General features: G+C 39.6%; 1 protein-coding gene across 1 annotated transcript in view; it reads right to left on the bottom strand.

Annotated features, from left to right (window-relative positions):
* LOC124805085 (choline transporter-like 1) overlaps positions 1–27,831 on the bottom strand; it is a 176,751-nt gene that overhangs the window by 58,876 nt on the left and 90,044 nt on the right. Inside the window, exon 8 of the mRNA XM_047265526.1 lies at positions 14,577–14,716. Coding sequence (XP_047121482.1) covers positions 14,577–14,716 — 140 coding nt within the window. The remainder of the gene's footprint in view (positions 1–14,576; positions 14,717–27,831) is intronic.

The following is a 27,831-nucleotide window of genomic DNA, read 5'->3' as shown; positions in this document are numbered from 1 at the left end:
GGAAGTATGGAAGTCAAACCCTACAGGGGACCATCACATGAAGGGTGAAATGTGTGAGACTCCTTTTAGTCACCTCTTACGACAGGCAGGAATACCGAGGGGCCTATTCTTACCCCCGGACCCGCAGGGGGCAGGGGGGGGGGGGGAGGGAGGGGGGAGGGATGTGGGGGTAATTCTTGTTTGAAACAAATGCACATTTACTCAGCTGCATTAACAATGGTGATTTTTTTTTTAAATTCTAATGCTCAAGAAAAGGATTGTAAATGACATAGCCTATTGAAATTAATGTAATGGTGTTGTGTTTTAAATTAAAGACTAAATTTTATTATAATGAATCATGTAAATTTCAAAAATCTTGACCAGTTGAGATTCAATCATGACAGGCATGTTCTCCCCTTGTAAATAAGAACTATAACTCAAACTGTTAGTGATTAGTTGTTTCTAACAGGTACTTTAAGGTGATATTCCTTGTCTCCACTGATCAGTCAAAGCAGTACTGAAGGGCACTAAGTATTCATTCTCATGAAGCAGATCCTGAAAACTGCTGATAGGAAAAAGGAAATGGAAATCTTATTTTGATCCTACAATTTTATCTCAATAATTAACTTTCCAGCACATATGAATAAAGACAGTAGGACCCTAATTGATGTTTTCTTTGATTTTTTTTTTCAAGAAAATAACTGTTTAACCAATAAAAAAAGCTGTCTCTGATCATGATGCACAGTAAGTTAGAATAAATAACATAGTATGGATACTCCTCAATGGAAATCAGAATGACTCCTGGACAAATATTTTTAAGAATAATTTACAGGAGATGACCTGGGATGAAATTTAAAATGAAGCAAATGCCAACATAAAATTTAATCTATTCCATGAATAAATTCATAGCAGTAAAAAACTATGGATCACTAGAAGGATTAAAGTATCTTGTGAAAGAAGAAGGGAAATGTATCTTTTGGCAAGAATAAGTAAGGATCCTGCAGTAGTTGCACACTACAAAAACTACTCTAAATTACTAAGAAACATTATTTAAAAAATCAAGGAATGTGAATAGACTGTCGGAAATCAGTAGTTCCAACAACAGACTGAAGGCTGTAGGAAATGTATTGAAACAACAGGTACGACAAATAGCCACACAACAACTTAACTTCACTATTGAACTGAACTGAAGGGCTACAAATAATGAGTCACAGGGAGGAAATGTATTTAATAATTATTTCTTAAATATAGTAGACAGCATAGGGGCACACAGTTCAACAGAAAAATTACAGCAGTATGTTGAAAAAATAACTCTCATAAAATTCAGTCATATGAATGTATCATTAACTTCTTCCGAATGAAGAAAACTATACAGTCTCTCAAAAGAAAAGCTCATCTGGTTTTGATGGTGTTTCCTATAGAGTACTAAAGAATATAATAAACCCAATCATATCTGAAATATGTAATGGATCACTAACTCTCTACAGAGAGACTGAAATATGCCACTGTTAAACCCCTCTTTTAGAAAAGTGATAAGAAAGATGTCAATAGCTAACAACCTATTTCACTGCCGACATCATTTTCCAAAATTTTTGAGAAGGTGATGCATTCTAGAATAGAATCTCACCTTAGTAACAATAATATCCTCAAAAAATGAGTGTTTGGGTTTCAGAAGAGTTGCTCTGCTGATAATGTCAGTTACATGTTCACTCAGAAGATTTTATAAGCATTAAATAATAAAATAGTGCCAGTTGGCATTTTCTGTAACCTATCTAGGGCATTTGACTGTGTGAATAAATAGAAGTTTATGGGATTGATGGTATACCCAACCAATGGACTACGACATGTATCACCAAAAGAATGCACAAAGTTGTACTTAGTAATTCAACCACTATCCACTAACAGGCATGAAAAATGCAACACTTCAACTTCTGACAAAAACTGCAATTTATGACACATTTATGACACTAATCCATTATCTTATGATGGAATTTTGTGGTATGGTCCCATCTAAATGTCCAACAATGAAAAAAGAAAGAAGATTTTAAACAAATTAAGCCACAGATCCACACTTCACGGAAATTTTGAGAAAGTGAATAAAGGTAATGCACTTCTGTTTTGATGTTATACACTTCACAATTTACTTCACAGACCTCGGAGACAATCTCGGATACCTCTGTTCACATTTCCAAAAATGTGTAATGTCACCTCTTGCACCAAAGGTGGCATTCAACCTTCCAGGCATGCTCTGAGTTAAGGTGGTATTGTCCTGTTGATGAATCATATCCTATTCTTCTAGGGGGGCACTCCTTAGGTCTTGTAGGGTCTCTGGGTAGTGCTGATGGGCTCTTATCCCCAGCTGATCCAAATGTGCACAATTGGATTCAAATCTGGGCTTTGAGCAGGCCAATCCACAGCATGAATCCGTGTTTCATCCAAGAACTCCTGCATAATTCTCACAACATGTGGTCATGCATTAGTGTAAAATCGTCACCAATATATGGAGAGAAAGGCACAACATGCTCCAAGAGGATTTCCTCCACATACCGGTATATGGCAAGGCTCCCATGCTCCACGAAGCCTAAACCTGTCCTTGCAGCTGTGTTCATTCCCACTCTCACCAGCACAGAACCATCCGTTTAAGACATCTGGATGAGAATTTGCAAGAGGAATGCCTTTCCCTGGCCTTCTCCAGACTCACACTCTTCCATTAGATGATCAGAAGCCAAATCATAACTCATTGGTGAACAAGACTTGATATCACTGTTTTACTGTCCAGCCAAGATGTTCCCTTGTGAAACATGGTCAAGCTGTGCAATGCTCTCTAGTGAGTTCTGGACATATAACTGGTCATCTGGACTGAATATTGGAAAAAGCCAATCTTCTCTCACTAATAGGCGTAGTCCATTTCGTCCTTCAATAGTGGTAGTGTGACGGTTGCAGAGAACTTGAAGTTGTAAGAAGTGCCATCTTTCTTCGATGTTGCTCTTCTCGACCTATTCCTGGTCTCCTTGCAAAGCATCCAGTTTTCCCATACCTTCGTACAGTTTAGAAATCATGGAAGGTTTAGTCCTCAACACTTCTGCAACATATGCATGCTGCAGCCATCTTCCACCAAAGCAACAGCTTTCACAGCTTGTTTACTACAGAGAGCTGATTATGACAATCAAAAATGGTTCAAATGGCTCTGAGCACCATGGGACTTAACATCCGAGGTCATCAGTCCCCTAGAACTTAGAACTACTTAAACCTAACTAACCTAAGGATGTCACACACATCCATTCCAGAGGCAGGATTCGAACCTGCGATCGTAGTGGTCGCGCGGGTCCAGACTGAAGTGCCTAGAACCGCTCGGCCACAGTAGCCGGCTACAACAATCACAGAAAGTTCCTGCAAACACGGGTGACTGAATGGGGAACAATTCAGGGTACAACAGTAAGTGTTACAAGAGGGGGAAAACATTATTTGCTCACATTCAGTGATGTGTTTTCCAGGTAGTATGGAAAACAACAATTGAGGCTAGTGCAATAAACAAACACTTCATTGTTTGCACACAATATAATGCCAATAACATACCATGTCTCAAAAAATTGATTGAAGTGCTTCACTTTGATTAAATAGACAATTACACAATGATTATACCTCATTTATTGGGTGTTACATTTTTTGTGCCAGTCAATGTTGTTTGGGGACCCATCTGTGACTGGGAAGAAATTACGTATGGGGTTCCCCAAGACTCAATCTTCGGTCTGCTATTGTTCCTTATACATATAAATAATCTTCCATCTAATATACAAGTGCAATTAATTCACTAGTATTGTAACCATTCCAAGCATATATGCAGAAACAGAAGAAATGGTAAGCAAAGTTCTTAAAAGTAACATTGACTGATTTTCTGTGAAAGGTATCATCCTCAATTTTAAAAAGACACATCATATTCAGCTCTGCACATCTAGTGGTAATATACCAATGATAAGTGTAACACATGGTAAGGAAATAATAATAGGGTGGAAACTTCAAAATTCTTGTGTGTCCATATTGATGAGAATTTAAATTGGAAAAAGTACATTTTGGAACTCCTAAAGCAACTTAGTTCAGCCACATTTGCACTTAAGACTCATTGCAAATCTTGGGGAGAGGCATATCAGTAAGTTGAAATATTCTGCATGTTTTCATTCAATAATGTCATTTAGAATAATGTTCTGAGGAAACTCATGTTTAAGAAAGAAAGTCTTCATTGCACAAAAATGTGCTGTAAGAATAAACATGGTGTTCACCCACAATCATCTTACAGACACCTGTTTAAGGATCTGTAAACTGGTTTCACAGGGTATTTTTTCCCCTCTTGAGGTTTGTTGTAAATAACTCACTACAGCTCAAAAGGAACAATTAAGTACATATTAACAATACAAGAAGTAACAATGACATTCCCTACTCCACATTAAGGTTGTAGTCAGCACAACATGCAGTACAAAATGTTGCAACAGAAGTTCTAATCACTTACCCATTGATATAAAATGTTTGAGAGACAGCAAAGCAAAATTTTTAAACAAACTGAGGAAGTTTCTCCTTGACAACTCCTCCAGTCTGTAGAAGAATTTCCATTACTGTAATGTGTAATAGTTGGTGGTTAGGAATTAATCAAATTTGTATGTCTTTTTTCTTTTAGCAAAAAAAACTTATAAGTGTTCAGAATGTAACCATATGTATAAATTAATTTCTGTTATGAATATAAAATTAGTTCTTCCACATCATTACGATCTATCAAGCAAAATGATCCATGGTCCATTGAAAACGTAACAAAGTAATTGAGATAATTTGGACAGCATGCAATACAAATGAAACAGTACTATGGAGTTACAATCTTGCTGTCAAAGGCTGAAAATCACAGAAGTGTCCTGTTACTGGATAGTGTGGATCGTTGCAGACAGTGCTGATACCATCAGGCGCATTTTCAATGCACAAATAAAAAAAAAAACCTGCACTTCATCACTGTCATTAAAACAGTAAAGCCTGATAAGATAAAGATCATTCATTAATGGTGAAAATAATACAGGAATCCAAAACCTGCATATGAAGTGTCTTAAAAATAATTTTACTCAAGTGTATGTGATCTACTAAAACTTACAAACAGTGTGTTTCAAGCCTGCAGTAATTTGTCGCAGAAAGACATAGGGTTAAGGTCGAGAACAGTTTATCTGATAACTTCTGGAAGAGCATTATGTCTACACGACAAAACATTACATCACAGAATAAAATTATCTTATAGTTTCAAGAAGCATCATAACTGAGTATGTAACTTCACCATTCAAGGATTAGACCCATTCTCTTCATCAGAAGATGATTGACTGTTGAGGCTAATGCTTGCCTCTTACACAGTGCTTACTATAGATGGCGCGACGTCACCCAAGGAGGCGATATCTGCACTTGGGCAACATTATGTTCCACTGCTGATGACTTTTCAAAAGTTTCTGAACTTGTATTGTTTATGTTCAGTGGAGTCCTTAGACACTAGGCATACTGTCTGCCCTATATTATTTTTGTCACTTTCACAAGGCATGTTGTATACACTGAGTACTCTCAAGCCAAAACTGTCTTTCACTAAATACTGTATTTTTTTCACAATTTTTGGCAGAGGGCGAAACATTGGTATAATGCAATATTTGCTTGGTAGGAATCCTCTCTTGCTTGAGGTACCTCCTTAGAATGAAAGGAGTGTTGTGGATATATCTGTTTTTCATGGCTGAATGGGTTTTCACCCTCCATTAAGATTGAATGCTGATCTAATCTGGATTTCATGCCATTTACTTCTGTTATACCTGAACACAGTGTTTTAAAAGTATTAATTCAGATGCCAGGTGATCTGAAATTGGCTAAGCTCTTCACACTGGCACATTTGGGACTAAATGGTGGGAACTGGATTCATTTAGGTAATTTGTGTGTGTGTGTGTGTGTGTGTGTGTGTGTGTGTGTATTTCACTAACAATTATCATCAAAATCTATAACTGTTTGAGCTTATTGTAAAAACACCAAGAAAACTGCTGCTTTCACAGTTACATCACACAGCTACTGTTTATTTTCTACTGACACAACAGATACATGTCACAGTAAAACAGTTTTCTACATGTGTAACAAAAGAGACCTCTTCAAAATGAAAAAAAGCTACTTCACCTGCAACTAAAAGGTGTGCTCAAATGTAGATAAGCAGCTAAGTTGTATGATTAGTAATTAATTAGGTTATTTTTTTAAATATCTAGAGATTCCCAATTTCTTGTGTTATGTATGCAATAACAAGGTCAGATATGTCTGCAATAATAAGGTCAGATGTTACTGGAAGATGTTTTTCCTAAAACTCATGGGAACCATTACTGGGAAGTTTAAGAATTTTAATGTTTGAGTTATGATTTACCTTTTATTTATTTATTTCATTTTGTGTGACTTTTTACCATGTTTAAGAAGGAAAAGAAGAAAAAGCACAAAGAGGTCTGGTCTCAAAGGATTTCTTATTTTGTGCTTTATATACCTTCGTAATAATGAAGGGTCAAGTGTGACACTGCAGGTTTTCGACGTAACCAAAAGTATGCTCAGTGTGGGGTAACACACTGCAGCTTTGCTTCATGTCTTATGCTACCACACTTGGAAGAAAAATTATGATCTGTATGATTAATGGAAAATCTCATATAAAGATGTGAAACAAATACTAACAAAGAGATAGAGGGGCTGGCCAGTACTTAGCTCAGTACAACCGATAGATACACAAAAAACAGAACCAAAAATTTACGTTCCTAGCTTTCAGAACAAATGTTCCTTCATCAGGAAGGAGAGAGGGGAAAGAAAGGGAAGAAGGGAAAGTGGATTCAGTTACTCACAACCCAGGTTATGAAGCAACAGGGAAAGGAAAACAGGGAGGGTAGCAAGGATGGAGGCATGGTTGTCAGGGGGAAGCCAAAGATATTCTACTGTAAGTACTGTGCCAGCTTCAAACCAAAGAGGATGCATACAGAAGTAAAGAGGTATACAGTATAAAGATAAACACAACTATGTAGGATGAAAAGATGCGTGAATGGCTAAAGACGAAAGAGAAAGAGGAGAAGACTGAAGAGTAAATGGGAGTGAGGTGGTTTAACGTAGGTTCAGTCCAGGGGGATGGCGGGATGAAAGGATGTGTTGGAGTGCAAGTTCCCATCTCCGCAGTTCAGAGGGACTGGTGTTGGGTGGGAGAAGCCAAATGGCACATACAGTGTGGCAGGTTCCTAGGTCCCTAGAATTATGCTGGAGGGCATGCTCTGCTACTGGGTATTGGACATCTCCTAGACGGACAGTTCGTCTGTGTCCGTTCATGCGCTCAGCCAGTTTAGTTGTTGTCATACCGATGTAAAAGGCTGTGCAGTGCAGGCACGTCAGCTGATAAACGACGCGTGTAGTTTCACACGTGGCCCTGCCTTGAATTGTGTATGTTTTACCAGTAGCGGGGCTGGAGTAGGTGGTTGTGGGGGGATGCATGGGGCAGGTTTTGCAGCGGGGTCGGTTACAGGGGTAGGAACTGCTGGGTAGAGAAGGTAGTCTGGGAATATTGTAGGGTTTAACAAGGATGTTACGGAGGTTAGGGGGGCAATGAAAGGCAACTCTGGGTGGTGTGGGGAGAATTTTGTCAAGGGATGATCTCATTTCAGGGGTTGACTTGAGAAAGTCATATCCCTGGCGGAGTAATTTGTTGATGTATTCAAGGCCAGGATAATATTGGGTGACAAGGGGGATGCTTCTGTGTGGTCTGGGGGTAGGAACATTGTTGTTGGACAGGGAGGAATGTATTGCTCGGGAGATCTGTTTGTGGACAAGGTCTGCAGGATAGTTGCGGGAGAGGAAAGCACTGGTCAGGTTATTGGTGGGATTGTTGAGGGATTCATCACTGGAGCAGATACGTTTGCCACGAATACCTAGGCTGTAGGGAAGGGAACGTTTGATGTGGAATGGATGGCAGCTATCAAAGTGAAGGTACTGTTGTTTGTTTGTGGGTTTGATATGGACAGAGGTGTGGATGTGAGCTTCAACAAGATGAAGGTCAACATCCAGGAAGGTGGCTTGCGTTTTGGAGAAGGACCAGGTGAAATTCAGATTCGAGAAGGAGTTGAGGTTATGGAGGAAATTAAGGAGTGTTTCTTCACCATGAGTCCAGACCACAAAGATGTCATCTATAAACCTATACCAGGCCAGGGGAAGCAGCTGTTGGGTCTTCAGGAAAGCCTCCTCCATGCGGCCCATGAAGAGGTCAGCATAGGACGGAGCCATCCTGGTTCCCATGGCCGTTCCCCTGATTTGTTTGTAGGTCTGGCCTTCAAAAGTGAAGTAATTATGGATTAGGATGAAGTTGGTAAGCGTGATAAGGAACGAGGTTTTCGGAAGATCTTCGGGTGGGCATTGGGAGAGGTCCCTCACAACGGCTTCCATAGACTTACTCACTCCACCTGAGCCCCGTCCTCCTACCTTCTACCTATTACCCAAAATCCACAAAGAGAACCATCCTGGCCGTCCCATTGTAGCAGGCTTCAAAGCCCCAACAGAACGTATCTCAGCTCTGGTAGACCAACACCTCCTACCTATCACCTGCACACTCCCATCCTACATCAAAGACACAAACCACTTCCTAGAACGCCTCAAATCCATTCCCACTCCTCTCCCACCTGAAACCTTTCTTGTCACCATAGATGCTACATCCCTTTACACAAACATCCCACATACCCATGGTCTCTCTGCCCTTGAGCACTACCTCTCCCAATGCCCACCCAAACATCTTCCGAAAACCTCGTTCCTTATCACGCTTACCAACTTCATCCTAATCCGTAATTACTTCACTTTTGAAGGCCAGACCTACAAACAAATCAGGTGAACGGCCATGGGAACCAGGATGGCTCTGTCCTATGCTAACCTCTTCATGGGCTGCATGGAGGAGGCTTTCCTGAAGACCCAACAGCTGCTTCCCCTGGCCTGGTATAGGTTTATAGATGACATCTTTGTGGTCTGGACTCATGGTGAAGAAACAATCCTTAATTTCCTCCATAACCTCAACTCCTTTTCGAATCTGAATTTCACCTGGTCATTCTCCAAAACCCAAGCCACCTTCCTGGATGTTGACCTTCATCTTGTTGAAGCTCACATCCACACCTCTGTCCATATCAAACCCACAAACAAACAACAGTATCTTCACTTAGATAGCTGCCATTCATTCCACATCAAACGTTCCCTTCCCTACAGCCTAGGTATTCGTGGCAAACGTATCTGCTCCAGTGATAAATCCCTCAACAATTACACCAATAACCTGACCAGTGCTTTCCTCTCCCGCAACTATCCTGCAGACCTTGTCCACAAACAGATCTCCCGAGCAATACATTCCTCCCTGTCCAACAACAATGTTCCTACTCCCAGACCACACAGAAGCATCCCCCTTGTCACCCAATATTATCCTGGACTTGAATACATCAACAAATTACTCCGCCAGGGATATGACTTTCTCAAGTCAACCCCTGAAATGAGATCATCCCTTGACAAAATTCTCCCCACACCACCCAGAGTTGCCTTTCATTGCCCCCCTAACCTCCGTAACATCCTTGTTAAACCCTACAATATTCCCAGACTACCTTCTCTACCCAGCAGTTCCTACCCCTGTAACCGACCCCGCTGCAAAACCTGCCCCATGCATCCCCCCACAACCACCTACTCCAGCCCCGCTACTGGTAAAACATACACAATTCAAGGCAGGGCCACATGTGAAACTACACACGTCATTTATCAGCTGACGTGCCTGCACTGCACAGCCTTTTACATCGGTATGACAACAACTAAACTGGCTGAGCGCATGAACGGACACAGACGAACTGTCCGTCTAGGAGATGTCCAATACCCAGTAGCAGAGCATGCCCTCCAGCATAATTCTAGGGACCTAGGAACCTGCCACACTGTATGTGCCATTTGGCTTCTCCCACCCAACACCAGTCCCTCTGAACTGCGGAGATGGGAACTTGCACTCCAACACATCCTTTCATCCCGCCATCCCCCTGGACTGAAACTACGTTAAAACAACTCACTCCCATTTACTCTTCAGTCTTCTCCTCTTTCTCTTTCGTCTTTAGCCATTCACGCATCTTTTCATCCTACATAGTTGTGTTTATCTTTATACTGTATACCTCTTTACTTCTGTATGCATCCTCTTTGGTTTGAAGCTGGCACAGTACTTACAGTAGAATATCTTTGGCTTCCCCCTGACAACCATGCCTCCATCCTTGCTACCCTCCCTGTTTTCCTTTCCCTGTTGCTTCATAACCTGGGTTGTGAGTAACTGAATCCACTTTCCCTTCTTCCCTTTCTTTCCCCTCTCTCCTTCCTGATGAGGGAACATTTGTTCCGAAAGCTAGGAACGTAAATTTTCGGTTCTTTTTTTTGTGTATCTATCGGCTGTACTGAGCTGAGGTAAGTACTGGCCAGCCCCTCTATCTCTTTGTTAGCATTTGTTTCACAAATTATGATCTGTGCATACCAAACCACGCATCCTACCCCTTCATACAGATAGGTGTATCAGATGCTGGGAGGGGAAGATGGGGAGGGGCAGTGGTCAGAGGGGGAGGGGGCAGAGGTAGAAGTTGAAGGGGGTAGAAAGTGGAAGGGGGTAGAAAGTGGAAGGGGGGTAGAAAGTGGAAGGGGGTAGAAAGTGGAAGGGGGTAGAAAGTGGAAGGGGGTAGAAAGTGGAAGGGGGTAGAAAGTGGAAGGGGGTAGAAAGTGGAAGGGGGTAGAAAGTGGAAGGGGGTAGAAAGTGGAAGGGGGTAGAAAGTGGAAGGGGGTAGAAAGTGGAAAGGGGTAGAAGTGGAAAGGGGTAGAAGTGGAAAGGGGTGAGGTAAGAGGGAGAGGGAGTAGAGGGGAGAGGGGGATGACTGCTTTCAGCACTTTTAAACTCTTGTACTTCTCCTCACACTCCCTCCTCCATAACACTTTTGGAATACACTGTGTAATGGACGTGTAAGGTCATCTGCGGTCAGCAAGGGTGAAGGATGTGAAAGATGGTAGCAAATTCCACAGACCACAGAGATGGAGAAGAAGCAGAGCAGGAAGTACAGAAGTTGCTACCAGAGGTAAATTGAGGTAAGGGTACATAGAAATGCAGCAAAGAAGGTTGGTTATAAAAAGTGAAACAAAAAAATTAGCAAGAGAGAATAAAGTTAAGACAAGATTAATTGGAGAGATAAGGTCCCAAAAATCTATTCCAAGGTAAATTCATATCAGTATTTGAAAATAGCTTTCCGCATAAGCTAATCAGAAGAAACATTAAACAGCCATGTAAAAAAAACTTGGATCACTAAGTGAATTAAAGTATCTTGTGAAAGGAAAAAGGGACATGTATCTTTTGGCAAGAACAAGTAGAGACCCTGCAGTAGTTGCGCACTACAAAAAATACTCAAAATTACTAAGAAAGGTCATTAAAAAATCACATGCACACAATGTCAGAAATCAGTATGTCTGACAACAGAGTTAAGGCAATATGGAATATAGTGAAGCAAGACAAAGGACAACCAACCACTAAAGAGGATATTACTATTGAATTGAATGGAAGGGTTATAAATGATGAGTCATAGGTAGCAAATGTATTTAATAATCACTTAATAACATAGTAGAAAGTCGAGGGACCAACAGTTCAAGAGAAAGATCACAGCAATATGCTGAAGAGGTAACTGTCAAAAAATTACTTCAATACGAGAGAAGGAAAGTTGCTACTCACCATATAGCGGAGATGCTGAGCCATGATAGGTACAATAAAAAGATTCACACAATTACAGCTTTTGGCCATTAAGGCCTTTGTCACCAGTACACACACACACACACACACACACACACACACACACACACACACACACACACACACTCATGTAAACGCAACTTGCACACGTCTGCAGTCTCAGAGAACTGAAATTACACTGCGAGCAGCAGCACCAGTGCATGACGAGCAGCAGCACCAGTGCATGATGGGAGTGGCGACTGGGTGGGGGTATGGAGGAGGCTGGGGCAGGGAGGGGAAGGGATAGTATGGTGGGAGTGGCAGACAGTGAAGTGCTGCAGTTTAGACGGAGAGCAGGAGAGAAGGTGTGGAGGGGAGAGGGGGGTTAAGTAGCAGAAAGGACAGAAATAAAAAGAAATTAAAAGACTGGGTGTGGCGGTGAAATGATGGCTGTGTAGTGCTGGAATGGGAACAGGGAGGGGGCTGGATGGGTGAGGACAGTGACTAACAAAGGTTGAGACCAGGAGGGTTACAGGAACGTAGGGAGTATTGTAGGGAAAGTTCCCACCTGCGCAATTTGGAAAAGCTGGTGTTGGTGGGAAGGATCCATATGGCACAGGCTGTGAAGCTGTCATTGAGATGAGGGGTATCATGTTTCACAGCGTGTTCAGCTACAGCGTGGACCACTTGTTTTTTGGTCGCAGTTTGTCGGTGGCCGCTCAAGCAGACAGACAGCTTGTTGATTGTGTGAATCTTTTCATTGTGCCTATCGCAGCTCAGCATCTCCGCTATATGGTGAGTAGCAACTTTCCTTCTCTCGTCTTTTTACATTCCATCCTGGATTTTCCACTGTTTGAAAAAATTACTTCATATGAATATACCACCAACTTCTACTTCTGAAATTAAGAGAGTCATACATTCTCTCAAGAATAAAAGCTCTTCTGGTTTTGATGGTGTTTCCAAAGAGTACTAAAGATTTGCTCCCATATAATAAGTCCGGTATTGTCCGAAATATGTAATGCATCACTAACTCAAGGCATTTTTCCAGAGGGACTAAAATATGCTGTTGTTAAATCTCTCATTAACAAAGGTGATAAGAGTGACATCAGCAACTACCAACCTATTTCACTGCTAACATCATTTTCCAAATTTCTGAGAAGTTGATGTATTCTAGAATAGTATCTCACCTTGGCAACAATAATATTTCAGCAAATCACAGTTTGGGTTACAGAAGGGTTACTCTACTGAGAATGCCACTTACATGTTCACATACCAGATATTACAAGGATTAAATAACAAAATAGCACCGGTAGGTATTTTCTGTGACCTATCCAAGGCATTTGATTGTGTGAATCATAGTATACTCCTAGATAAATTGAAGTTTTAAAGGTGATATGGATTATGTCACATCTAACGAAAAGAATGCAGAAAGATGTAATTAGTAGTAATTCAACCAACAGAATCCAGGGACATAATTCTGACTGGTGAGAAATCACGTATGGGGCTCCCCAAGGCTCAATCTAAGGTTCAGTAGTGTTTCTCATATATGTAAATGATCTACCATCTAATGTACAACAAGCAGAATTAGTTCTTTTTGCAGACGACACCAGTATTGTAATCACTACCAGTATACATACGGAAATGGAAGAAATGGCGAACAAAGTTATCGAAAGTATCATTGACTGGTTTCCTGCGAATGGTCTAACCCTGAATTTCACAAAGACACATCATATTCAGTTCTAAACATGTAGTGGTAATATACCAATGATAAGTGTAACACATGGTGAGGAAATAATAATAGGGTAGAAACTTCAAAATTCTTGTGGGTCCATACTGTTGAGAATTTAAATTAGACAAAGTACATTTTTGAAATCCTAAAGCAACTTAGTTTAGCCACATTTGCACTTAAGACTAATTGCAAATCTTGGGGAGAGACATATCAGTAAGTTGAAATATTTTGCATATTTTCATTCAGTAATGTCAAATGGAATAATGTTCCGGGGTAACTCATTTTTAAGAAAGAAGGTCTACATTACCCAAAAATGTGCTGTAAGAATATGTGGTGCTCACCCGCTATCATCTATTAGACATGTTTAAGAAGTTGGGCATTCTAACAACTGCTTCACAGTATATATATTCCCTCATGAAGTTTGCTGTAAATAATCCACTACAGTTCAAAAGGGACAATGAGGTACATAATTACAATACTAGAAGAAAAAATAACATTCATTACTCAACATTAAGGTTGCCTTTAGCACAGAAAGGGATGCACAATGCTGCAACAAATATTTTTGACCACTTACTAACTGATATAAAATGTCTAACAGACAGCAAGGTAAAATTTGAAAATAAAAGTTTCTCCTTGACAAATCTTTCTATTCCGTAAAAGAATTTCTACGTTTGTAATGTGTAAAAGGTGGTGGGTAGGAATTGCCAACTCAATCTGTATATCTTGTTTTCATTTTGGGGAAATAAATAAATAAACAAAATAAAAAAGTATGGTGATGTTCAGAGTACAAATAGATGTACAAAACAATTTTCAATATGAATGTAAAATGACTCATTCCACATCATGACGATTAATCATGCAAAATGATCCATGGAACATGAAAGTAACTAACTAATTAGTGTGGTGGAACATATATGCTTAATGATTTGTGTCTAAGATGTATAAGAAAAATGTTAATTTCTTTAGTAGATGCATATTGTTCTAAAAGAAGCGACAAGGATAAATTTAACAACGTACCTTACACCATTACTAAACTATTTTATGAGACATCACCATTTATCTTGATACCAAGACTTCTCCATTCTAAGTGGAAAAATAATTACTTACTGTTATAATTGTGGCAATGATTGAATATGCAAGGAATGCACTCTCATTCTGAACAGATTCCTCAAGAATTTGATTTGCCGGAGTTGCATTAAGTTCTTTACGGATTCGAGCATATGTGTACCACAAAAAGCAAGTGCCACCTGTTCAAATGTAAAAGAAAATATACTTATGAAGAAAACCATCTTTTCAATAAATAACAAGATATTTCACTAGGAAGTGAAATAAACATCAATTCTCACTACACTTTCATAAAATAACAGGGCTACTATTAAAATTCTGAAATTTTAAGAGTGATGTTTGTGAGTATTCACTAATATAATTTGGCTGACCACATAACTTTTTATTCCTTAAAATTTCTCACTTTTTGGGGGGCAGTGTTATGCTGACACTTCTACCCCAATTTCATTTCAGCAATAACTGTACAATAGTCAACATTACTATTAATTTATGCTCTCAAAGACACATTTTCATGTTTTATCACCTTTTTCAAAGACCTAGTGAGGGATCTTTGCAGAAAATCTTAAATATTCCTAACAATGTTACCATATCAAAAGGAGTAGTTATTTGCTTTGCTGATTAATCCACTCAACTGCAAGATTTCCAGAGGCCAAAAAGTTGTACTTGACAAGTGAGCGTAATTACAAAAATGGTCATTTATCAATACATCAGAATAGTATGTTACAACATGAAAGACTGTACACCACAATTGGTCATGCACATATCCCCACAGTTAAATTAAATACCATATTTTGGCGTTATTCATCTTTATTGACTTTCAGCTGCATTTAATTAATGTAATATTACTGGATATTCCATTCAATTGTTGTTTTTGGTGGTATTTTATTAACGTGATTAGTTTTGAGTCCACACAATTACAGCTACAGATGTGTTATACTGAAAACTTATAACAATTGTAGTGTTAGGATTTGTTTGCTAGCTTGTGTATGTAAAGAAGGGAAATGGATGCAGCATCTGTGCAAGGGGGATGATGATAGGAGACTTACTACACTTTGCAGTACCTGCTGATTTGGCAGTTATTCTATGCAGTCTTGTCGTGGCCCAGTGACACACTGCTTGTCACAGAATGAGTATCTTGATGATCATTATTACATCACAGAAAGAAAAGTTATAGTTGAGTTTTGAGTCATTTTTTTGACAGGAACTGTCATGCATGCTGTACAGAGTGAATATTATGTTAGAGCTCACTGCATGCATGTATGTTCATATGTATTAAGTGTTACTGCACTGTAAAAGAGAAGACTTGATATCACCCAATTTCTGATGACATGCTCTACATCATTAGTAGAGAATTAAAAGTAGATATGACTTTTCAGCCACTAGCATTGAAGAACTTGCGGAGGTGAAGCAGTACACACTACCCAACGAATTACATGGTTATTCTGAAATGCATTTAAGACGCAGTGAGACAGAATTACTGATTAACAGTGGCCAAAGAAAAGTCACTCACAAACTGCCTCACACCAGAAACAGGAACATTTCATTCTGGCTCAGTTATATGATAGGGCTGAGAAAATAATTTCATTCTGGTGACATGACAGGATGCAGAAGATTTGTGAGTTGGAAAATTGACAAAATGTGCAGAAGCAGAATAAATTAATTACAAACTACTAAGGAAATATCAATTTTGAAGAAAAATTTCACCAAAACATATTGCTACTGTCCTAAATAACCACATTGACAGCCGAAATTACATAGTAATGCAAAAGCAATTAACAACACTACATTTGAATAGATTAAAGAAGAATAAATTTTCTGATGAGCAGTCATTAAATCTAATGATAACAACAACATCAAAGAAGAATTTTATCAGTCCACTAGTCGGATAATCCCTGACAGCAATTCCCAGGTACTACAATTGCCTTGTCAGTTCAATATGATGCCCAGTAACCGACAGTCATTACACCAAGCTCATCAACCTACAGCAGCAGCTGTCCACTCGCCATCAACAATGCAGTCTGACCATCACATCAGTCTAGCTTCCTGTTGGCATCACGATGAGGCAGAGAGATAGGTAAGGAAATTTGGTGAGCTGTATTCACTCCAAACTGAACTTCCATTGTTGTTGTATGGTGGTGAAGGTGTATGTTATGGACTAATTAGAAGTGAGTTTGGCAATAAAAGTTTTTCGACTTTTTCAATGAAGTTGTCAATACACTGGGACAATTGACAGCACTGGAGGATTAGTTGTAAATTTGGCATCACTTTTACTGTATACTTGTACCGATCCAAAGAATGGAGCAAGAAATGAAAGAATTGTTCAAGTGGTTTAATAAATATCTTATTAGCAAATCAGATACTAACCTAGGTATTATTGACCCAAGTTTAAAAGCTTTAGCTGATAAAATTTATAAGTTAAACGCAAGTGCAAAACAATTTGGCACTGACTTTGTAGAGTTGATAAGAGCAAATAGATAATTGGGATGACGTATTGGAAAAGTGAATGACACATCAGCCACCACTGCCGATGTGGTATGCGGTCAAAACAATATTTTAACTGTATGTACTAAAGAATTTCATCAAGGAAACAGAGAGATAATTAACAATTGGCAGAGAAGTTACATTCTGACATAAGTAAACTGCCTGATCTGTCACAAGTCTATTAACTACAGACTTTGTAGAACTAAATATTATGTACAAACAAACCTCAGACATGAATTTGTTCCAACTTCATACCTTTGGAGGAGTGTAATAGTCCTTCCTTTGAACTGAAGATTCAACCCAATGTGGTATCTTTTCCCAGAAATGGTGCCTAATTAAGTATATTTTGGAATCTGATTTTGATGCAGAACTGCAATTAAGCTGGTGGGATAGACATTTAACCAAGGATTTCAATGTTATTGACTAGACTTGTGTTACCTGAGGTTGTGTACTGATTATTTTGTACAGGGTTATTACAAATGATTGAAGCGATTTCACAGCTCTACAATAACTTTATTATTTGAAATATTTTCACAATGCTTTGCACACACATACAAAAACTCAAAAAGTTTTTTTAGACATTCACAAATGTTCGATATGTGCCCCTTTAGTGATTCGGCAGACATCAAGCCAATAATCAAGTTCCTCCCGCACTCGGCGCAGCATGTCCCCATCAATGAGTTCGAAAGCATCGTTTATGTGAGCTCGCAGTTCTGGCACGTTTCTTGGTAGAGGAGGTTTAAACACTGAATCTTTCACATAACCCCACAGAAAGAAATCGCATGGGGTTAAGTCGGGAGAGCGTGGAGGCCATGACATGAATTGCTGATCATGATCTCCACCACGACCGATCCATCGGTTTTCCAATCTCCTGTTTAAGAAATGCCGAACATCATGATGGAAGTGCGGTGGAGCACCATCCTGTTGAAAGATGAAGTCAGCGCTGTCGGTCTCCAGTTGTGGCATGAGCCAATTTTCCAGCATGTCCAGATACACGGGTCCTGTAACGTTTTTTTCGCAGAAGAAAAAGGGGTCGTAAACTTTAAACCGTGAGATTGCACAAAACACGTTAACTTTTGGTGAATTGCGAATTTGCTGCATGAATGCGTGAGGATTCTCTACCGCCCAGATTCGCACATTGTGTCTGTTCACTTCACCATTAAGAAAAAATGTTGCTTCATCACTGAAAACAAGTTTCGCACTGAACGCATCCTCTTCCATGAGCTGTTGCAACCGCGCCGAAAATTCAAAGCGTTTGACTTTGTCATCGGGTGTCAGGGCTTGTAGCAATTGTAAACAGTAAGGCTTCTGCTTTAGCCTTTTCTGTAAGATTTTCCAGACCATCGGCTGTGGTACGTTTAGCTCCCTGCTTGCTTTATTCGTCGACTTCCGCGGGCTATGCATGAAACTTGCCCGCACGCGTTCAACCATTTCTTCACTCACTGCAGGCCAACCTGTTGATTTCGCCTTACAGAGGCATCCAGAAGCTTTAAACTGTGCATACCATCACCGAATGGAGTTAGCAGTTGGTGGATCTTTGTTGAACTTCGTCCTGAAGTGTCGTTGCACTGTTATGACTGACTGATGTGAGTGCATTTCAAGCACGACATACGCTTTCTCGGCTCCTGTCGCTATTTTGTCTCACTGCGCTCTCAAGCGCTCTGGTGGCAGAAACCTGAAGTGCGGCTTCAGCCGAACAAAACTTTATGAGTTTTTCTACGTATCTGTAGTGTGTTGTGACCATATGTCAATGAATGGAGCTACAGTGAATTTATGAAATCGCTTCAATCATTTGTAATAGCCCTGTATTTTGCAAAAAAAATAGACTAATCATTTACAATATTATGCACACACACACACACACACACACACACACACACACACACACACTTGAGATCACGGTCTCTGGTTGCTGAAACCAGACTGCAAGCAGCTGCATATGACAGGAGACATGACCAGGTGGTGGGGGTAAGGAGAAGGCTGAGGTGGGGAGATGGGACGCATAGCAGAGTAGGGGTGGGGGATGGTAAAATGCTGCTTGTGGGAGCATACAAGAACGAAGTGGAGAGAGGGTAGGGCAGATAGGTGCAGTTGGAAGGTTAGACAAAGGAGAGGGAGAGGGAGGGGGAGGGGGAGGGGAGGGGGAGGGTTAGCGGAAAAGGAGAAAGGTAAAAACACTGTGGGTGTATTGGTGGACCAGAGGACTGTGTAGTGCTGAAATGGGAATAGGGAAGGGGCTAGAGGGTAAGGGACAAAGAATAATGACAGTTGACGCCAGGATTTTCCAAGGCTAATAATTTATATGTAATATTTAGTAAACTGACTACTTTCAAAAAGTATGGAGTTAGATGCAGTTATGTTTAGACTTTATAGTAAGTCAAGTTGCAAGGGCAACAGTCTGGATGATTGACTGATCTGGCCTTGTAACAATAACCAAAACGGCCTTGCTGTGCTGGTACTGCGAACGGCTGAAAGCAAGGGGAAACTACAGCCGTAATTTTTCCCGAGGGCATGCAGCTTTACTGTACGATTACATGATGATGGCGTCCTCTTGGGTAAAATATTCCGGAGGTAAAATAGTCCCCCATTCGGATCTCCGGGCGGGGACTACTCAAGAGGATGTCGTTATCAGGAGAAAGAAAACTGGCGTTCTACGGATCGGAGCTTGGAATGTCAGATTCCTTAATCGGGCAGGTAGGTTAGAAAATTTAAAAAGGGAAATGGATAGGTTGAAGTTAGATATAGTGGGAATTAGTGAAGTTCGGTGGCAGGAGGAACAAGACTTCTGGTCAGGTGACTACAGGGTTATAAACACAAAATCAAATAGGGCTAATGCAGGAGTAGGTTTAATGATGAATAGGAAAATAGGAATGCGGGTAAGCTACTACAAACAGCATAGTGAACGCATTATTGTGGCCAAGATAGATACGAAGCCCACACCTACTACAGTAGTACAAGTTTATATGCCAACTAGCTCTGCAGATGACGAAGAAATTGAAGAAATGTATGATGAAATAAAAGAAATTATTCAGATTGTGAAGGGAGACGAAAATTTAATAGTCATGGGTGACTGGAATTCGAGTGTAGGAAAAGGGAGAGAAGGAAACATAGTAGGTGAATATGGATTGGGGGACAGAAATGAAAGAGGAAGCCGCCTGGTAGAATTTTGCACAGAGCACAACATAATCATAGCCAACGCTTGGTTCAAGAATCATGAAAGAAGGTTGTATACACGGAAGAATCCTGGAGATACTAAAAGGTATCAGATAGATTATATAATGGTAAGACAGAGATTTAGGAACCAGGTTTCAAATTGTAGGACATTTCCAGGGGCAGATATGGACTCTGACCACAATCTATTGGTTATGACCTGTAGATTAAAACTGAAGAAACTGCAAAAAGGTGGGAATTTAAGGAGATGGGACCTGGATAAGCTAAAAGAACCAGAGGTTGTACAGAGATTCAGGGAGAGCATAAGGGAGCAATTGACAGGAATGGGGGAAATAAATACAGTAGAAGAAGAATGGGTAGCTTTGAGGGATGAAGTAGTGAAGGCAGCAGAGGATCAAGTAGGTAAAAAGACGAGGGCTAGTAGAAATCCTTGGGTAACAGAAGAAATATTGAATTTGATTGATGCAAGGAGAAAATATAAAAATGCAGTAAGTGAAACAGGCAAAAAGGAATACAAACGTCTCAAAAATGAGATCGACAGGAAGTGCAAAATGGCTAAGCAGGGATGGCTAGAGGACAAATGTAAGGATGTAGAGGCCTATCTCACTAGGGGTAAGATAGATACCGCCTACAGGAAAATTAAAGAGACCTTTGGAGAAAGGAGAAACACTTGTATGAATATCAAGAGCTCAGATGGAAACCCAGTTCTAAGCAAAGAAGGGAAAGCAGAAAGGTGGAAGGAGTATATAGAGGGTCTATACAAGGGCGATGTACTTGAGGACAATATTATGGAAATGGAAGAGGATGTAGATGAAGATGAAATGGGAGATACGATACTGCGTGAAGAGTTTGACAGAGCACTGAAAGACCTGAGTCAAAACTAGACCCCCGGAGTAGACAATATTCCATTGGAACTACTGACGGCCGTGGGAGAGCCAGTCCTGATAAAACTCTACCATTTGGTGAGCAAGATGTATGAAACAGGCGAAATACCCTCAGACTTCAAGAAGAATATAATAATTCCAATCCCAAAGAAAGCAGGTGTTGACAGATGTGAAAATTACCGAACTATCAGCTTAATAAGTCACAGCTGCAAAATACTAACACGAATTCTTTACAGACGAATGGAAAAACTAGTAGAAGCCAACCTCGGGGAAGATCAGTTTGGATTCCGTAGAAACACTGGAACACGTGAGGCAATACTGACCTTATGACTTATCTTAGAAGAAAGATTAAGGAAAGGCAAACCTACGTTTCTAGCATTTGTAGACTTAGAGAAAGCTTTTGACAATGTTGACTGGAATACTCTCTTTCAAATTCTAAAGGTGGCAGGGGTAAAATACAGGGAGCGAAAGGCTATTTACAATTTGTACATAAACCAGATGGCAGTTATAAGAGTCGAGGGACATGAAAGGGAAGCAGTGGTTGGGAAGGGAGTAAGACAGGGTTGTAGCCTCTCCCCGATGTTGTTCAATCTGTATATTGAGCAAGCAGTAAAGGAAACAAAAGAAAAATTTGGAGTAGGTATTAAAATTCATGGAGAAGAAATAAAAACTTTGAGGTTCGCCGATGACATTGTAATTCTGTCAGAGACAGCAAAGGACTTGGAAGAGCAGTTGAATGGAATGGACAGTGTCTTGAAAGGAGGATATAAGATGAACATCAACAAAAGCAAAACAAGGATAATGGAATGTAGTCTAATTAAGTCGGGTGATACTGAGGGAATTAGATTAGGAAATGAGACACTTAAAGTAGTAAAGGAGTTTTGCTATTTGGGGAGCAAAATAACTGATGATGGTCAAAGTAGAGAGGATATAAAATGTAGGCTGGCAATGGCAAGGAAAGCGTTTCTGAAGAAGAGAAATTTGTTAACATCCAGTATTGATTTAAGTGTCAGGAAGTCATTTCTGAAAGTATTCGTATGAAGTGTAGCCATGTATGGAAGTGAAACATGGACGATAAATAGTTTGGACAAGAAGAGAATAGAAGCTTTCGAAATTTGGTGCTACAGAAGAATGCTGAAGATTAGATGGGTAGATCACATAACTAATGAGGAAGTATTGAATAGGATTGGGGAGAAGAGAAGTTTGTGGCACAACTTGACCAGAAGAAGGGATCGGTTGGTAGGACATGTTCTGAGGCATCAAGGGATCACCAATTTAGTATTGGAGGGCAGCGTGGAGGGTAAAAATCGTAGAGGGAGACCAAGAGATGAATACACTAAGCAGATTCAGAAGGATGTAGGTTGCAGTAGGTACTGGGAGATGAAAAAGCTTGCACAGGATAGAGTAGCATGGAGAGCTGCATCAAACCAGTCTCAGGACTGAAGACCACAACAACAACAACAACTAAGTCACATACTGATTTCAAATATTTTGGTCCTAGATACAAGAAGGCAAAAAGGCACATTTGAAGTTGAAGGTAGACGTCCTCATGCATATATAAAGGGAACTGAGAGGTGTGGGTTGCTTAAGGTGTTCAAAATGTTGTGTTGGGATACTCTTTTCAATGCCATAGGCACACAGGAATGATAGTTAATGTATGGACTAAGTGGAGTAATGCCCACTAGGTTCCCAGCTGTCTGATATATATATTTTTCAGTTTAGATTTCATATAAAAGTCTCTTACTCTTTTATTGTCTTCTTTGAAACTACATTATCTTTATATATTGTATACATGACGAGAAGGGAGTGAACAGTGCTATGAAAAGAAAAGAACACATAATAACTCTTACACATTATGCATAACCGTATATCGAGTAATGAAATTTAGAAGCTACTATGCTTCAGAGCCTATATGTTACTTAATTAGTAATACACAAAATGTGTACAAGGTCATATGAGGTGTGTCTCATGACAGAAGATAGCATTCCTAGCTAAAGTTGTTATGTGAATGAAGTACATACTGTGATGTAATGATATATTAACAATATACAAAGAGTTCTTTCCTTAGTGCAACCGTAACTCTACATGTCCATTTTCACAAAATTAAACAACCACAACAGTTGTTGAACCAATAATATTTTATAGTTTACAACTGGTCCCGGAATAATATAATCCCATCTTCTATCCTACAATACAGTGCACATGAACTAAAGTTGTCTTCCACCGATGTCATCTGTGGAACAAAAGTTCCATTTCCTGTTCTATAAAATAGGGAACATAGGAAAGTGACAGCAACCACTGTCTTGCTCGTCTGGTATAACTGTCACTTCGCTGTGTTTCCCACTCTATGAATGCGGTACACAGAGCTTTTGTTCCGCGCACGACATACAGTGCAAAACAACCTCAGTTCATCTGCGCTTTATTGTAAGCCAGAAGATGGAATTATATTATTCCAAAATTGGGCATCCACAATCAAATATTATTGTTTCAACATCTGTTCTGGTTGCTTCATTTTGTGAAAATGGACATCAACAATCTATCACTCCCATCAAGCAGGTTATTAATGTGCACTATTACAAATAGGTGGTAGTAAATGTCACTGATTGCAAGGTGCTGTCAATACACCAGTTACTTTCATACTCTTGCTACATACATTCTATGCAGACTGAAGTATGAATTTTGAATACTATACTGCTGACATGTTGGTAACCGATTAACTGTTACTGCACCTAGACTTGTTCAGCATATATTTATATAATTCGTATTTTGCTGACAACTTCTGACCTTGGTATAATAGTCATAATGTAAATTTGTTACTAATGAGGTGAACACGTATGCACATAAACTAGCAAATTTTGATCAACAAATATTCCTAGACTGTGAGAGAGCTACATCATCCAGGTGGGTATTTTCTTTAAATGAAAGCTGGCTGTTAGCAGCATCATGTCAAATGGGGAACGAAATGGAAAGGCACCCTAACCTATACATTAATTATTTGACATGCTAACATCCAGATAGTATTAAGAGGAGACCTATGTAAGTATACTCATTGCCAGCAGCACATATGTAGGAAAAAAAAAAATTATGACTTATTATAATGTAGAGAGGAGTGCACTTAATACAGCAGATGAGGGGCTCGACAATCATGTAAGGATTCTAAATACACTAGGAGTAAGTTATCTCAAAATATACAAGAAGATAGGAAGACTGAGTAGTATGTAATATTAAATGGGGTACTAAGTCCTTATATATGTGGTATACTGGAACAAGACAGGTGGTCCTATAGGTAAACAATGACATAAGCCTTGTTGTTGTTGTTCTTGTTGTTATGGTACTCAGTCCGTAGACTGGTTTGCTGCAGGTCTTCATGCTACTCTACCCTGTGCAAGCCTCCTCAACTCCGAGTAATTACTGCTACCAAGATCTTTTTGAACCTGCTTACTTCATCTCCCTCTACAATTCTTATCCCTCACCCTTCCCTCCAACACTAAATGTTGATTCCTTGATGTCTCAAAATCGTATCAACCAAATACATCTTTTAGTCCAGTTACGACACAAATGTCTATTCTCCCCAATTCTATCCAGAACCTTCTCATTGGTTACATGATGTATCCATCTAATTTTCAGCATTCTTCCCTAGCACAACATTTCAAAAGCTTCTATTCTCTTCTTGTCCGAGCTGTTCATCGAACACATTTTACTTCCATAAAGGCTACATTCTAGACAAATACCTTCCAAAAAGATTTCTTAACACTTTAATCTATTTTTGATGTTAACAAATTTATCTTCCTCAGAAAGACTTTTCTTGCTATTACTAGTCTGCATTTTATATCATCTCTTCTTCAGCCACAGCCAGTTTTTTTGCTGCCTAAATAGCAAAACTCATCTACACCTTAAGTGTCTCATTGCCTAATCTAATTCCCTCAGCATTGCCAGAATTAATTCAGCTACATTCCATTACCCTTCTCTTCCTTTTGTTAAATCATCCTTTCATGGTATTGTCCATTCTGTTCAATTGTCTTCCAAGTTCTTTGCTGTCTCTGACAGAATTACAATGTCATCAGCACACCTCAAAGTTTTTATTTCTTCTACCTGAACTTAAATTCCTACTCCAAATTTTTCTTTTGTTTCCTTTACTGCATGCTTACTGTACAGACTGAACAACAGTGGGGACATGCTACAACCCTGTCTCACTCCCCTTTCAACCAGTGCTTCCCTTTTACACCCAGCAAATCTTATAACAGCTGTCTAATATCTTTACAACTTGTAAAAAACATTTCACTCCCTGTATTTTACCTATGCTTAGCCCTTTACTATGCTTACTCCCTGTATTTTACTTACCTTCAGAATTTCAAACAGCATATTCCAGTAACATTGTCGAAAGCTTTCTCCAAATTGATGAATGCTATAAAGGTAAGTTTGCCTTTCTTTAACCTATCTTCTGAGATAAAGTGTTGGATCAGTATTGCCTCACATGTTCTTACATTTCACTGGAATACAAACTGACCTTCCCCAAGGTCAGTTTCTCTATAAGTTTTTTCATTCTTCTGTAAACAATTCATGTTAGTATTTTGCACTCATGTTTTATATAGTGTAATAACATTTACAACTTTTCAGCACCTGCTTTCTCTGGAACTGGAATTATCATTCTTCTTTAAGTCTGAGAGTATTTCACTTGCCTTCTACATCTTGCACACCAGGTGGAATAGTTTCTTCTGTTGGCTCTGCCAATGATATCGGTAGTTCTGAGGGAATGTTATCTACTCCAGGGGCCTTGATTTGACTTAGGTCATTCAGTGCTCTGTCAAATTCATCTCGCATTATTATATTTCCTACCTCATCTTCAACTACTTCCAATTCCCTTTCTATAATATTGCCTTCAAGTTTATTTCCTTTGTAAAGCCCCTATATATACTCCTTCTAACCTCCAGCTTTCCTTTCTTTGCTTAGTACTGGTGTTTCATCTGAGCTGTTGATATTTATACAGCTGCTTTTCTTTTCTCCGTACACCTCTTAGATTTTCCTATAGGCAAAACCTACTTTCCCTCTGGTTATATATGCTTCTATATCCTTACATTTGTTCTCTAGCCGTTCCTGCTTAGCCATTTTGCACATCCTGTCAGTCTCATTTTTTAGACATTAGTATTTCCTTTCACCCACTTGCTTCATTTGCTGCATTTTACATATTTTCTCCTTTCATCAATTAAATTCAATACCTCCTGTAATATCCACGGATATTTAGTAGGCTTTTTCTTTTTACTTATATGACCATCTGCTAATTTCACTATTTCATCTCTCAGCGTTGCCGATTCACCTTATACAGTATTCGTTTACCTGCTTCGGTCAATCATTATTTAATGCTCCCTCTGAAACTCACTCTATACAAACACACACACACACACACACACACACACACACACACACACACACACACACACACACTTATGCCAAAGTAGATGAACCTACCTGAGTTTTGTAGCCCATTTGCATATGATGAGTTAAAGAATGAGTAACTATGATGGAACTTTTTGAGATTTGTAGGCTGTTTATAATGCAGGGAACAATAAAAAAATAAATATAGAATGCCATGTAATAAAAGATTGCTGAGTGTTCTAAGCACGACTTCTATTATTTGAAGGTGTATATATGAAATGACGGAGAGGCTTTGTCCTGCCGTAGCCATCAGTAGTTCACAACTTGCAACAGACCACAGCAGTCCACCTGCCTCACTGTCGCCCCACACTGAACCCAGGGTTATAGTGCGGTTCGGCCCCCAGTGGACCTCGACACTAATCCGCCAGGTGGATTCGTGCCGGGGACCGGCACACCTTCCCACTCGGGAAGCAGCATGTTAGAACATGCGGCTAGCCAGGCGGGCTTATATGAAGGTAGTGCTACTAAGAGTAGATGTGTTACATATCTGTATGTACAGAAGTGCAGCCTGAAAACATGTGGCAAAAAAATATCCTCAATAATAATAATAATAAATGCCTCAATCTCTTATAGCGTCTGATGTAGGCATGGTATACAACTATATCATCTCATATCTTGTAATGTTTTGTATGTTTTCCGAATGTTTGGTAGTAAAATTGTTCACTAAAAATTTTGTACCAGGGATATTTAAAACTTTACTGATCAACTGAGCTTGAAGGTTGAGTTTCTACAGACTTTTTAGGGGAGGCTAGCTTAATTTAGTGTAAGTCATTCACCTATACCTATATAGATTAGAAAATTTAAAAAGGGAAATGGATAGGTTAAAGTTAGATATAGTGGGAATTAGCGAAGCTTGGTGGCAGGAGGAACAAGACTTTTGGTCAGGTGAATACAGGGTTATAAATACAAAATCAAATAGGGGTAATGCAGGAGTAGGTTTAATAATGAATAAAAATATAGGAGTTCGGGTAAGCTACTACAAACAACATAGTGAACGCATTATTGTGGCCAAGATAGACACAAAGCCCACACCTACAACAGTAGTACAAGTTTATATGCCAACTAGCTCTGCAAATGACGAAGAAATTGATGAAATGTATGATGAGATAAAAGAAATTATTCAGGTAGTGAAGGGAGACGAAAATTTAGTAGTCATGGGTGATTGGAATTCAAGAGTAGGAAAAGGGAGAGAAGGAAACATAGTAGGTGAATATGGATTGGGGCTAAGAAATGAAAGAGGAAGCCGTCTGGTCGAATTTTGCGCAGAGCACAACATAATCATAGCCAACGCTTGGTTCAAGAATCATGAAAGAAGGTTGTATACACGG

Source organism: Schistocerca piceifrons, chromosome 1 (assembly GCF_021461385.2).
Source record: "Schistocerca piceifrons isolate TAMUIC-IGC-003096 chromosome 1, iqSchPice1.1, whole genome shotgun sequence".
NCBI classification, from domain to species: Eukaryota; Metazoa; Arthropoda; class Insecta; order Orthoptera; family Acrididae; genus Schistocerca; species Schistocerca piceifrons.
The sequence above is the reverse complement of the archived record's forward strand: the minus strand, read 5'-3'. Positions and strand labels throughout refer to the sequence as shown.